The sequence below is a fragment of the Lipotes vexillifer genome, unplaced genomic scaffold (genome assembly GCF_000442215.2).
Source record: "Lipotes vexillifer unplaced genomic scaffold, Lipotes_vexillifer_v1.1 scaffold156, whole genome shotgun sequence".
In the NCBI taxonomy this organism is placed as follows: domain Eukaryota; kingdom Metazoa; phylum Chordata; class Mammalia; order Artiodactyla; family Lipotidae; genus Lipotes; species Lipotes vexillifer.
The window spans coordinates 474,097-487,456 of record NW_006770074.1 but is presented as its reverse complement, the minus strand read 5'-3'; the positions used below and the strand labels follow the sequence as shown (position 1 = coordinate 487,456).

The 13,360-nt window shown below is 40.6% G+C and overlaps 1 protein-coding gene across 1 annotated transcript in view; it reads right to left on the bottom strand.

Annotated features, from left to right (window-relative positions):
• Positions 1–13,360, bottom strand: part of SND1 (staphylococcal nuclease and tudor domain containing 1) — a 439,500-nt gene that overhangs the window by 380,098 nt on the left and 46,042 nt on the right. Inside the window, exons 5-8 of the mRNA XM_007446006.1 lie at positions 5,111–5,271; positions 4,208–4,299; positions 3,432–3,590; positions 2,060–2,166 (exon numbers count right to left, since the gene is read on the bottom strand). Coding sequence (XP_007446068.1) covers positions 2,060–2,166; positions 3,432–3,590; positions 4,208–4,299; positions 5,111–5,271 — 519 coding nt within the window. The remainder of the gene's footprint in view (positions 1–2,059; positions 2,167–3,431; positions 3,591–4,207; positions 4,300–5,110; positions 5,272–13,360) is intronic.

Here is a 13,360-nt window from a genome sequence, read left to right as displayed (position 1 = left end):
CGATTACTAAATGCCAGGCGCTGGAATGACGAACACAGAGCAACTACTCTCTTAAATGGGATGGAGAACACACACATCTAACAAATGTATTTTTAAAAAAGCATAGGCCTGCTCAATTTCCATTTGAATTATAAAAAGGTTGTCAGCAACCCAAAGCCCATGTGGAAAACAAGAACAAAATTGTCACTCTAGTGCAACTAATGATTATGAAAAATGGACAAAAATCCAATAGAATTTCACTGCCAAAAGGTAAAAAATCATGCTGGCAGAAATTTGTTTTAGAGTAGTAAGCCCAGGAGACATTTTTTTGAGTCAGATTAAGAGAAGGAAAGGGAATATGTGCAAAGATTTTTTTTTAATTTTATATATATATATATATATATACACACACACACATATTTTATATGTGTGTATGTGTGTGTGTGTGTGTGTGTGTGTGTGTGTGTGTGTGTGTGTGTGTGTGTGTGTGTGTGTGTGTGTGTGTGTGTGTGTGTGTGTGTGTGTGTATATCAGTAAAAAACTGTCAAAGTATTTATTTAGAAATAAATGGATGGAGGGGAAAGGGACTATTAAACTATTATTTCTGAAAACAGTATTGCAAGCTTTAAAAGCAGCATGTAGTTAGTTGTAAAGCATGTGAAATACTTCAATACAGATTTACCAACAATGCAAGCAAGTCTATAACACAGCATGCAAAACAACAGGCAAGTAATCATATCATTGAAATATGATTTGCATTCCTTGGTCTAAACCTGTTTTTTAATGATGAGCACTCTTAAAACTCTCTTATAGATGTTATAAAACATGTAGAAACTACTGTCACTGTAACTCACTTTCTTCAGAGAGAGGCAGGAACTTAAAGAATGCAAAAAGAACTAACAACCAAAATAATAATTTAGAATAACAGACTTACAGGATTTTCTGAACAACAATAAAAAAAATTGAGCATCATGAAATAATCAGAGGTATCTGGAACGCTGTGCTTGATAAGGGTATTGTATCTTTTGAATTTAATTGTGGAACGTAAAAATACTAGAAAATTTCTACAATCATTGTGTTTTATCAATCAGTCTACCTTTGTCAGGCATGCCATATCAAATGGCCCAGATAAAAAATTCCAAGTATTTCTGCTTACAGGTACAGAAAGCTGTAAAAGAGCTAACAAAGGGGAAATACAGTCATTTTAATTCACGTTCTTGCACATCTCTTAGCTGTGCATCTCAAAGGCAAAAATGTGAAGTTATCAAGACCGTTATAGTCTTATGACTCTGAAATAAGCCACACAGGCTTGAGTGGAATGTTGTCACTAATGGTCCTGGCCTTCTACCTAAATGTATCCTGAGAGACAGTTGCTGGGACTTTGAGAACATCATCTCTATTCATCTACCTGCTTCATTTTCTTCCATCTGCCCCATCAGGAGCATCAAGTTCACCTATATACCTGGAAACACTTTGAAACAGCCACTGATCTTGGCAATATCCAACTGTCATTTGCCTGGAAATCAGTTATTGCTACATCTGCTTTAACCATGAGGCACCTAGCCAAAAACACCTCACAGTTGCAGTAGCATTTATAACTACAACATACTGTTAGATAAATTAGGGCATTAGGCCTCACAACAACATTGGATAGTTCTGTTTGGGGACGCACTGGCTCTATCTTTCCATCATATGCCTGGCTCCAGCCTGTATGTCGGGAAGTAGCTGATAAGCTATGTCACTGTCCTCAAATAAGCCTCAAGTTTATTTCATTTCAAATGCCTAAAACCTGGAATTTAAGTGAGGGGCTTGGAAAAACAGTGTACTGAAAACACTAAAAAAGCAAGTCAGGTGAAGAATAATGTCTGAGTGAAAAATCTAGGCCCTTAGTATACAGCACTGAATTAGACTGAACCTGGAGACTTGTAAGTAAGCCATTCCTCTCTGAGATCCTGGCCTCTTTTGGAATTTCCCTAATCCTTTACACTGACATGGATGGGTGAGAGAAGATCCCTAGATTTCCTCCCCTGAAGATCCCTACCAAGATCCTTGGCTGGAAGGCTTCCCTGACAGACCTTACCTCTCAGCCGCCCTCAGCTTTTCTGCACCTCGTGTGTAAACTGCAATCGACCAATCCACACAGCGGGCAAAACCTTCCTTCAGGAGGAGCTCTGTGATGTTGCCATTCTGAAAAACGAGGCACGTGAGAAAGCAGGCATAGATTAGATTCTATTGCAAGAGAATCTGTTTCTCTAGACTTCTGACATGATTAACATTGCCACAGTCTACTTTGCAGTTTAAAAAAAAAAAAAGAAGAGCCATTTCTCTCATTAAGAGATCAGCCATAAGAGGGGAGATGCTGCTCTGCGACTCCTTTCAACAGCCTTGGCTTCACATCCCACAACACCCAGCACAGTAACTCTCACTTAACAGGGGTAGGATAAATGTTAGTGGCATTGAATGGAATTGACATTTCAATAGCTCTTCTTGTGGGCAGAGGATGTTAATCTTCAGTAGAGATTATACCTATTATTTCCTTCCCTGAGATCAGCACTTACTCCCCTTTTCATAAGGGGAGAGCTGAAGAACAGGCTGAGTAAGGGATAACTTAAGTTACATTTTGCCCAGTGAATTGCAATTCACATTCTACTGTGACACAGAGCCATATGGCAGGGCTCTGGCAGACAGCTAGCACTCCAGAAGAAACAGACATGACCTTGGCACATTCCAAACCAAGCCTCCCAGCCTTCCACAACTGCCATCATGGAAGAATTCTTTAGCCAAAGAGTAACAATAGTTTATTCTGTATTGGATAGAGGTTACAATAATGAAAATCTACTTAAACTTGGGTGTTAAAAAACAAAGTCATTTCCCATCCAAGAATACCCCACCTGCCAAAGTATACAACAGAGTAAAGCTCCCAATAGTCAGAACCTCAAGAACTTAAAGAACCTAGTTCCTACTCAAAAGCAGAGTTAGGCAGTAACTGGATAAGGCCTGGAACAGTTTTTCCATAGAATGGTTTCCTCTTCAGAGTTCTCCCAAAACCCCACATAGCTAACTTCTAGACCTGCATACAAAACTCACCAATCCCATCTACAAGCTTCATCACCACTTCTCACTGATGTGGCAACCTCCCACCTTTCTTATTGGCAAGCTTTAGGACCAGCCCTTGGGAAAATAAGTGCTAGAGTCCTTCCTCCCCTTATAAACCCAGTAACAACTGAGATGAGTTTTCTAAAAGTACCAAGTTGCAGATTTGTCCAATTCTATCAGGTAACTGATAACTCCCTAGAAAAGGCCTCAAAATCAGTAGATTATAATCCTGCCAAGATATTTCAGTGGCTCATGAATGTAGAGGAGAAGAAGAAAAGCAAACCACAGCTCTTCAAACCCCAAGCGGAACCCCCCACACACACCCCACATGGCCCAGTCTGCACAGGCACACTCACTGGATGAAGGATGGTACCCAGAATGTTCTGGTTGTGGCAGCTCTCCAGAATGATCTGGACATCTCTCTGAAGCAGTCGAGACTCGGTGAAAAATTTGGCTTCTGCGGCAAAAGGTTCTGGTGTTTCACTGCCATCTGCTTCCCGTCGAAAAGTCGGGCACTAAAGCAAAAGTAAGGCGAGTGGGTGACGCAGCCTAATGTGAGTGCTGGGCTCGCTCAGGCCACAGGGAACCGTCCAAAAAGCACAAACCACACAAAGCTGAGCTTGGAAAGTCTCAAATCAGGTCTTCCAACCCTTTTTAAAGCATACTGATAAAATGCAACTAGAGATATCATCATCCCACACTTTTTGGTAAAGCAAACAAAACTCATGTTACCATGGGGAAAATCATCTTAATTATATCAATATTTGAAAATGACCCCTTGCCAAGAAGAGACTCACCACTGCCTCACTTTAAATCCCTGATTATTTCTTTAATCAAAATGGGTATTTTATATTGACAAGCCACACTCAACAAACTTCAGAGCCTCCCATCCCCTCCTCTCTAGGTTTCAACAATCTCAGCACAGCCCACTCCAAACAGACCCTGAGTACTTAAAAAATAAAGTCTTATTTGATCTAATTAGAACTGTCCAACTGCAAAGTTTAAAGTACTCTAGTCAATGTTAACGGCCCATACAAGAAACAGTACATACGAAGTCCCCAAGTAGAAGAGTCTGTCACTGAACGCTTCCACAAACCCTATCACCACCCCGTAGCCCAATGTATGATCTGACCTTGATCCCTGACAGCATGACCGTGACCAGGTAGTAGTCGGGCAGGAGCAGGGCCCTGACCACACTGCCATCCCGCACGTGCTCGATGATAGCTGCATGACAGAACAAATGCCTTGAGTCACAGCAAAAGTCGTGCCGAGGATAAACAATGCCCAAACAAACTGCCCGGAATGCAGTTCCTCTCCCCCAAACCCCAAGAGAGCCTCCCTCTAAGAGGTGACGAAGCATCAGCACATCACAAGTGTTCACACAACAGACTCCTGCCCAAACTATTCCTGGGGGATTTGGTTCAGACCAACTTCTACGTCTTTTGAATCTTCTGGGACCTCATGGCTTATACCTAAGCAACCTAGCTTACGGATAACAAAGCTTATCTGTGTACTGAGTGCCTGGCAAAAAAATAACAACAATTCAGGATTGGTAATAATTTTATTTTACTGAGTCTGTAAGTTAATACGATCTCAAAGTAGGACCAAGAACTATACAGAATGTGTGTGTGTGTGTGTGTGTGTGTGTGTGTGTGTGTGCGCACGTGCATGCATACATGCACATGGGCACACGCATATGTGTTTCGCTATATACAGAGAACACATTTCTACTTTGAAGTTCTGGGGACAGTATTTAGGTAGCCATCTTTTAGAGAAAAAAGGAAGACCCCCCATGTACAAAATTACCATCAATTTACTAGCTTGTAGCTGCAAAGGAATAACCTCAGCAAAATACTTCTGATGCAACCTATATAAACTGGATTCAAGCGCCCTTCCAAAATAGCAGGTGTTGTTTTACCCTTAACAATTTCCCTTGGGTACTAAAGTAGAATTGGTTTTATTAACCTCAAGAAGCTCAAGAGCAAATAGAGAGAAATCACCCTGAGTCATATCCGTCTTTTCCCGACAGCCTCACCATTAACAGGCTTCTGGTGGTGTGAGTCCACAAAGTGCCTTGGGTTCTCAATGGTATACTTGAGGTCCCGGAGAGTATGTGAACCATTCCCCTCACTCCACATTCCTTTCTTAGCTGCTTTTGCTTGCTCCTCACATTCCGAAAGCCGGTTCTGCTCAGGACTGGGACGTGAGAAATAATAAACACATGTGGTTAGTGAATTCACAACAGAAATATCAGGCTCATCTTTGATTCTGGGTTTCTTCAGCAACTTCTCCCCTTGAAAAGACCAAAGAGTTTGTTTCACATCTATGGCTTCAGACCCAGGCCTATAAACAGAAACCCATCATGAGTGCAACTTCTGGATTTCAGACTTATTCCCTCAAACAAAAGATTCAATCATAACAGCATTTAATGAGAGTATCCGAAGAACACACGTCTCGGTACTGCCACCATCAGTGATTACAAGAGAACAAGCTGGTGGCTCAGAAGGGAGCCGCTCCAGGAGGGAGAGCTTCATTTAACCACCCCAGATTCAGGAACTAGAATCCAGGCAGAGTTTGGCAGGACACAGTGCAGGGAAAGTGACTAAGAACCACCCTTACTCCCTGTTGTCTGCAGAACAGAGCTGGGGAATGCAGAACAAATACCATTACAGATAATGTCACCCCAAAACTACTTACACAGTCAATAAGGCCAGCTAAGCAAAGCAGTATGAAGATGGAAGACTCCTTCATTAGACAGGAACCAAACTACATACAAGAGCAGCCAGAAAGTCAGTAGACAGACCGGAACACAAAAACAAAAACAAAAAAACACCCAATACAGCCAAACCCAGAAATGGCTCTGCTCTTCTCTCTCTCATAGGTATCTGAGCTGAAGTGAACCTGGAAAGCCTTTCCACGATGTCAGCGCCTCGTTCCATCAACAGTCTTCTGCAGAAACTGAAGCTCCCACCTTGATCAGTAGGGATTTTCAACAGGGACTCCTAACCTACAATTTCTCAAGCCAGAAATCCTCAGTACTGCTCTTTCCCGCCTCCCCACAAAAAAAAACAATCATCAGCTTCAGAGATCCAAAATTACTGCCAGAATTCCACAGGGGAAAAAATAATGTAGCTTGAGATAGAAGCAAACACTGAAACTGAGAAACGAAGGCTTTAAATCAAGACAACTTTGGAGAAAAAAGGATTGGGACTCCAGGGGAGATATCTTTGTTGAGATGGTACAATACTGCTTTGGGCTTTTTAAAAATTCTTCATTCTGGTTGCAAACTGGATTCCAAAAAACACTGCAACAGTAATCATACCAGCAACTGTCCTTAAGACACAACTTTGGCATGCTTCCAAAATCAGGACCTAAGACAAACGTCGGAATTCAACAAATTCCCACATGCTCACACCCCAATTATAAGCTCTAGCCAACGACTCTTTGGAGTCATAAAGGACCAAAGAAGTATATGGTGAATGACTTGACCACAAAGTCTATGAAGGCAGGAAGGAAGTAAACTGTACATTTTGGCCTTTCTTACTCCCCATCATTGGTACAGTTCATGCAAAGATTTATCTAAAGCTTCTTCTACAGCTCCAGTCATAATACAACAAGGATTTAATGATTTAAACAGAATCTTTGGGGAGTTCCCTGTCAGTCCAGTGGTTAGGACTCTTCACTGCCATGGTCCCAGGTTCAATCCCTGGTCATGAAACTAAGATCCCACAAGCCGCGTGGTACAGTCAAAAACTAAAAAAATAAAAAAAATTTAAAAAGCCATGACTGGTTTAAGATGGCAGAGTAGAAGGACATATTCTCACTCTGTCTTGCGAGAGTACCGAAAGCACAACTAACTGCTGAACAATCATCGACAGGAAGACGCTGGAACTCACCAAAAAAGATACCCCACATCCAAAAACAAAGGAAAAGCCACAATGAGACGGTAGGAGGGGCACAATCACAATGAAATCAAGTCCCATAACTGCTGGGTGGGTGACTCACAAACTGGAGAACACTTATACCACAGAAGTCCACCCACTGGAGTGAAGGTTCTGAGCCCCATGTCAGGCTTCCCAACCTGGGGTCTGGCAACGGGAGGAGGAATTCCTAGAGAATCAGACTTTGAAGGCTAGCGAGATTTGATTGCAGGATGTCAAGAGGACTGGGAGAAACAGACTCCACTCTTGGAGGGTACACACAAAGTAGTGTGCGCATCGGGACCCAGGGGAAGGAGCAGTGACCCCATAGGAGACTGAACCAGACCTACCTGCTAGTGTTGGAGGGTCTCCTGCAGAGGAGGGGTGGCTATGTCTCACCGTGAGGACAAGGACACTGGCAGCAGAAGTTCTCGCAAGTACTCCTTGGCGTGAACCCTTCCAGAGTCCCCCATTAGCCCCACCAAAGAGCCCAGGTAAGCTCCAGTGTTGGGTCACCTCAGGCCAAACAACCAACAGGGAGGGAACCCAGCCCCACCCATCAGCGGACAAGCAGATTAAAGTTTTAAAGAGCTCTGCCCACCAGAGCAACAACCAGCTCTACCCACCACCAGTCGCTCCCATCAGTAAACTTGCACAAGCCTCTGAGATAGCCTCATTCACTAGAGGACAGACAACAGAAGCAAGAACTACAATCCTGCAACCTGTGGGGAAAAAAACACATTTACAGAAAAACAGACAAGATGAAAAGGCAGAGGGGTACGTACCACATGAAGGAACAAGATAAAACCCCAGAAAAACAACTAAATGAAGTGGAGATAGGCAACCTTCCAGAAAAAGAATTCAGAATAATGACAGTGAAGATGATCCAGGACCTCGGAAAAAGAATGGAGGCAAAGATCAAGAAGATACAAGAAATGTTTAACAAAGACCTAGAAGAATTAAAGAGCAAACAAACAGAGATGAACAATACAATAACTGAAGTGAAAAATATACTAGAAGGAATCAATAGCAGAATAACTGAGGCAGAAGAACAGATAAGTGACCTGGAAGACATAATGGTGGAATTCACTGCTGAGGAACAGAATAAAGAAAAAAGAATGAAAAGAAATGAAGACAGCCTAAGAGACCTCTGGGACAATATTAAATGCAAGAACATTTGCATTATACGGGTCCCAGAAGGAGAAGAGAGAGAGAAAGGACCTGAGAAAACACGTGAAGTGGTTACAGTCGAAAACTTCCTAACATGGGAAAGGAAATAGCCACCCAAGTCTGGGAAGCGCAGAGAGCCCCATACAGGATAAACCCAAGGAGAAACATGCCAAGACACATAGTAATCAAATTGGCAAAAATTAAAGACAAAGAAAAATTATCGATAGCAGCAAGGGGAAAACAACAAATAACATACAAGGGAACTCCCATAAGGTTAACAGCTGATTTCTCAGCAGAAACTCTACAAGCCAGAAGGGAGTGGCAGGACATATTTAAAGGGATGAAAGGGAAGAACCTACAACCAAGATTACTCTACCCGGCAAGGATCTATTCAGATTCGATGGAGAAATCAAAAGCTTTTCAGACAAGCAAAAGCTAAGAGAATTCAGCAGCACCAAAAGAGCTCTACAACAAATGCCAAAGGAACTTCTCTAAGTGGGAAACCAAAGACAAGAAAAGGACCTACAAAAACAAACCCAGAACAATTAAGAAAATGGTAATAGGAATATACATATCAATAATTACCTTAAAGGTGAATGGATTAAATGCTCCAACCAAAAGACACAGGCTCGCTGAATGGATACAAAAACAAGGCCCATACATATGCTATCTACAAGAGAATGACTTCAGACCTAGGGACACATACAGACTGAAAGTGAGGGGATGGAAAAAGATATTCCATGCAAATGGAAATCAAAAGAAAGATGGAGTAGCAATACTCATATCATATAAAATAGACTTTAAAACAAACAATGTTACAAGAGCCAAGGAAGGAAACTACATAATGATCAAGGGATCAATCCAAGAAGACATAACAATTATAAATATATATGCACCCAACATAGGAGACCTCAATATTATGAGGCAACTGCTAACAGCCATAAAAGAGGAAATCGACAGTAACACAGCAATAGTGAGGGACTTTAACACCTCACATACACCGATGGACAGATGATCCAAACAGAAAATTAATAAGTAAACACAAGCTTTAAATGACACAATAGACCAGATAGATTTAATTGATATTTATAGGACATTCCATCCAAAAACAACAGATTACACTTTCTTCTCAAGTGCACATGGAACATTCTCCAGGATATATCACATCTTGGGTCACAAATCAAGCATCAGTAAATTTCAGAAAATTGAAATCATATCAAGCATCTTTTCTGACCACAACACTATGAGATTAGAAATCAATTACAGGGGAAAATACGTACAAAACACAAACACATGGAGGCTAAACAATACGTTACAAAATAACCAAGAGATCACTGAAGAAATCAAAGAGGAAATAAAAAAATACCTAGAGACAACAGACAATGAAAACACGACAATCCAAAACCTATGGGATGCAGCAAAAGCAGTTCTAAGAGGTAAGTTTATAGGAATACAAGCCTACCTCAAGAAACAAAAAAAAATCTCAAATAAACAATCTAAACTTACACCTAAAGGAACTAGAGAAAGAAAAACAAACAAAAGCCAAAGTTAGCAGAAAGAAAGAAATCACAAAGATCAGAGCAGAAATAAATGAAATAGAAACAAAGAAAATAATGGCAAAGATGAATAAAACTAAAAGCTGGTTCTTTGAGAAGATAAACAAAATTGATAAACCATTAGCCAGACTCATCAAGAAAAAGAGGTAAAGGACTCAAATCAATAAAATTAGAAATGAAAAAGGAGAAGTTACAACAGACACCGCATAAATACAAAGCATCCTAAGAGACTACTACAAGCAACTCTATGCAAATAAAATGGACAACCTGGAAGAAATGGACAAATTCTTAGAAAGTTATAACCTTCCAAGACTGAACCAGGAAGAAACAGAAAATGTGAACACACCAATCACAAGCAATGAAATTGAAACCGTGATTAAAAATCTTCCAACAGAGGCTTCCCTGGTGGCGCAGTGGTTGAGAGTCCGCCTGCCCAGGCAGGGGACACAAGTTCGTGCCCCGGTCTGGGAAGATCCCACATGCCGCGGAGCGGCTGGGCCCGTGAGCCATGGCTGCTGAGCCTGCGCGTCCGGAGCCTGTGCTCCGCAACGGGAGAGGCCACAACAGTGAGAGGCCCACATACCGCAAAAAAAATAAAATAAAAAAAATCTTCCAACAAACAAAAGTCCAGGACCAGATGGCTTCATAGGTGAATTCTTCACAGGTGATAGCTTCACAGGTCAAATATGTAGAGAAGAGCTAACACCCATCCTTCTCAAACTCTTCCAAAAATTTGCAGAGGAAGAAACACTCCCAAACTCATTCTATGAGGCCACCATCACCCTGATACCAAAGCCAGACAAAGATACTAAAAAACAAGAAAATTACAGGCCAATATCACTGATGAATATAGATGCAAAAATCCTCAACAAATTACTAGCAAACAGAATCCAACAACACATTAAAAGAATCATACACTATGATCAAGAGGGATATATCCCAGGGATGCAAGGATTCTTCAATATACGCAAATCAATCCATGTGATACACCATATTAACAAACTGAAGAATAAAAACCATATGATCATCTCAATAGATGCATAAAAAGCTTTTGACACAATTCAACACCCATTTATGATAAAAAATCTCCAGAAGTGGGCATATAGAGAACCTAACTCAACATAATAAAGGCCATATACAACAAACCCACAGCAAACATCATTCCCAATGGTGAAAAACTGAAACCATTTCCACTAAGATCAGGAACAAGACAAGGATGTCCACTTTCACCACTATGATTCAACATAGTTTTGGAAGTCCTAGCCACGGCAATCAGAGAAGAAAAAGAAAAGGAATACAAATTGGAAAAGAAGAAGTAAAACTGTCACTGTCTGCAGATGACGTGACACTATACATAGAGAATCCTAAAGATGCCACCAGAAAACTTCTGGAGCTAATCAATGAATTTGGTAAAACTGCAGGATACAAAATTAATGCAGAGAAATCTCTTGCATTCCTATACACTAATGATGAAAAATCTGAAAGAGAAATTAAGGAAACACTCCCATTTACCACTGCAACAAAAAGAATGAAATACCTAGGAATAAACCTACCTAAGGAGACAAAATACCTGTATGGAGAAAACTGTAAGACACTGATGAAAGAAATTAAGGATGATACAAACAGATGGAGAGATATACCATGTTCTTGGACTGCAAGAATCAGTACTGTGAAAATGACTACACTACCCAAAGCAATCTACAGATTCAGTGCAATCCCTATCAAATTACCAATGGCATTTTTTACGGAACTAGAACAAAAGATTTTTTAATTTGTATGGAGACACAAAAGACCCCAAATAGCCAAAGCAGTCTTGAGGGAAAAAAACGGAGCTGGAGGAATCAGACTCCCTGACTTCAGACTATACTACAAAGCTACAGTAATCAAGACGATATGGTACTGGCACAAAAACAGAAATAAAGATCAATGGAACCGGATAGAAAGCCCACAGATAAACCCACACACCTATGGTCAACTGATCAATGACAGAAGAGGCAAGGACATACAATGGAGAAAACATAGTCTCTTCAATAAGTGGTGCATGGGAAACTGGACAGCTACATGTAAAAGAATGAAATTAGAACACTTGCACAAAAATAAACTCAAAATGGATTAGAAACCTAAATGTAAGACCGGACACTATAAAACTCTTAGAGGAAAACACAGGAAGAACACTCTTTGACATAAATCACAGCAAGATCTTTTTTGATCCACTTCATAGAGTAATGGAAATAAAAGCAAAAATAAACAAATGGGACCTACTGAAACTTAAAAGCTTTTGCAAAGCAAAGGAAACTATAAATAAGACGAAAAGACAACCTCAGAATGGGAGAACATTTTTGCAAATGAAGCAATGGACAAAGGATTAATCTCCAAAATATACAAGCAGCTCATGCAGCTCAGTATCAAAAAAACAAACAACCCAATCCAAAAATGGGCAGAAGACCTAAATGGACATTTCTCCAAAGAAGACATACAGATGGCCAAGAAGCACATGAAAAGCTGCTCAACATCACTAATTATTAGGAAATGCAAATCAAAACTACTATGAGGTATCACCTCACACCAGTTAGAATGGGCATCATCAGAAAATCTACAAACAACAAATGCTGGAGAGGGTGTGGAGAAAAGGGAACCCTCTTGCACTGCTGGTGGGAACGTAAATTGATACAGCCACTATGGAGAAGAGTATGGAGCTTCCTTAAAAAACTAAAAATAGAACTACCATATGACCCAGCAATCCCACTACTGGGCATATACCCAGAGAAAACCATAATTCAAAAAGACACATGCACCCCAGTGTTCACTGCAGCACTATTTACAATAGCCAGGTCATGGAAGCAACCTAAATGCCCATCGACAGACGAATGGATAAAGAAGATCTGGTACATATATACAATGGAATATTACTCAGCCATAAAAAGGAATGAAATTGGGTTGTTTGTAGAGACGTGGATGAATCTAGAGACTCATACAGAGTGAAGTAAGTCAGAAAGAGAAAAACAAATATCATATATTAATGCATATATGTGAATCTAGAAAAATGGTACAGATGAACTGGTCTGCAGGGCAGAAACTGAGACACAGATGTAGAGAAAAAATGTATGGACACCAAGGGGGGAAAGTTTTGGGCGGCGGGGGTGGGTGGATGAACTGGGCGATTGGGATTGACATGTATTCACTGATGTGTTTAAAATGGATAACAAATAAGAACCTTCTGTATAAAGAAATAAATAAAATAAAATTCAAAAATTCAAGAAAATAAATAAATAAAATAAAACTAAAAAAACAAACAAGCAACAACAACAAAAAAACCCAGTATCCTGGAGAACAGACTTGAGGATATGGGGAGGGGGAAGGGTGAGGTGTGTTAGGGCGAGAGAGAGACATGGACATATATATACTAACAAACGTAAGGTAGATAGCCAGTGGGAAGCAGCCGCATGGCACAGGGAAACCGGCTCGGTTCTTTGTGGCTGTCTGGAGGGGTGGGATAGGGAGGGTGGGAGGGAGGGAGACAAAGAGGGAAGAGATATGGGAACATATATATATGTATAACTGACTCACTCTGTTATAAAGCAGAAACTAACACACCATTGTAAAGCAATTATACCCCAATAAAGATGTTAAAAAAAAAAA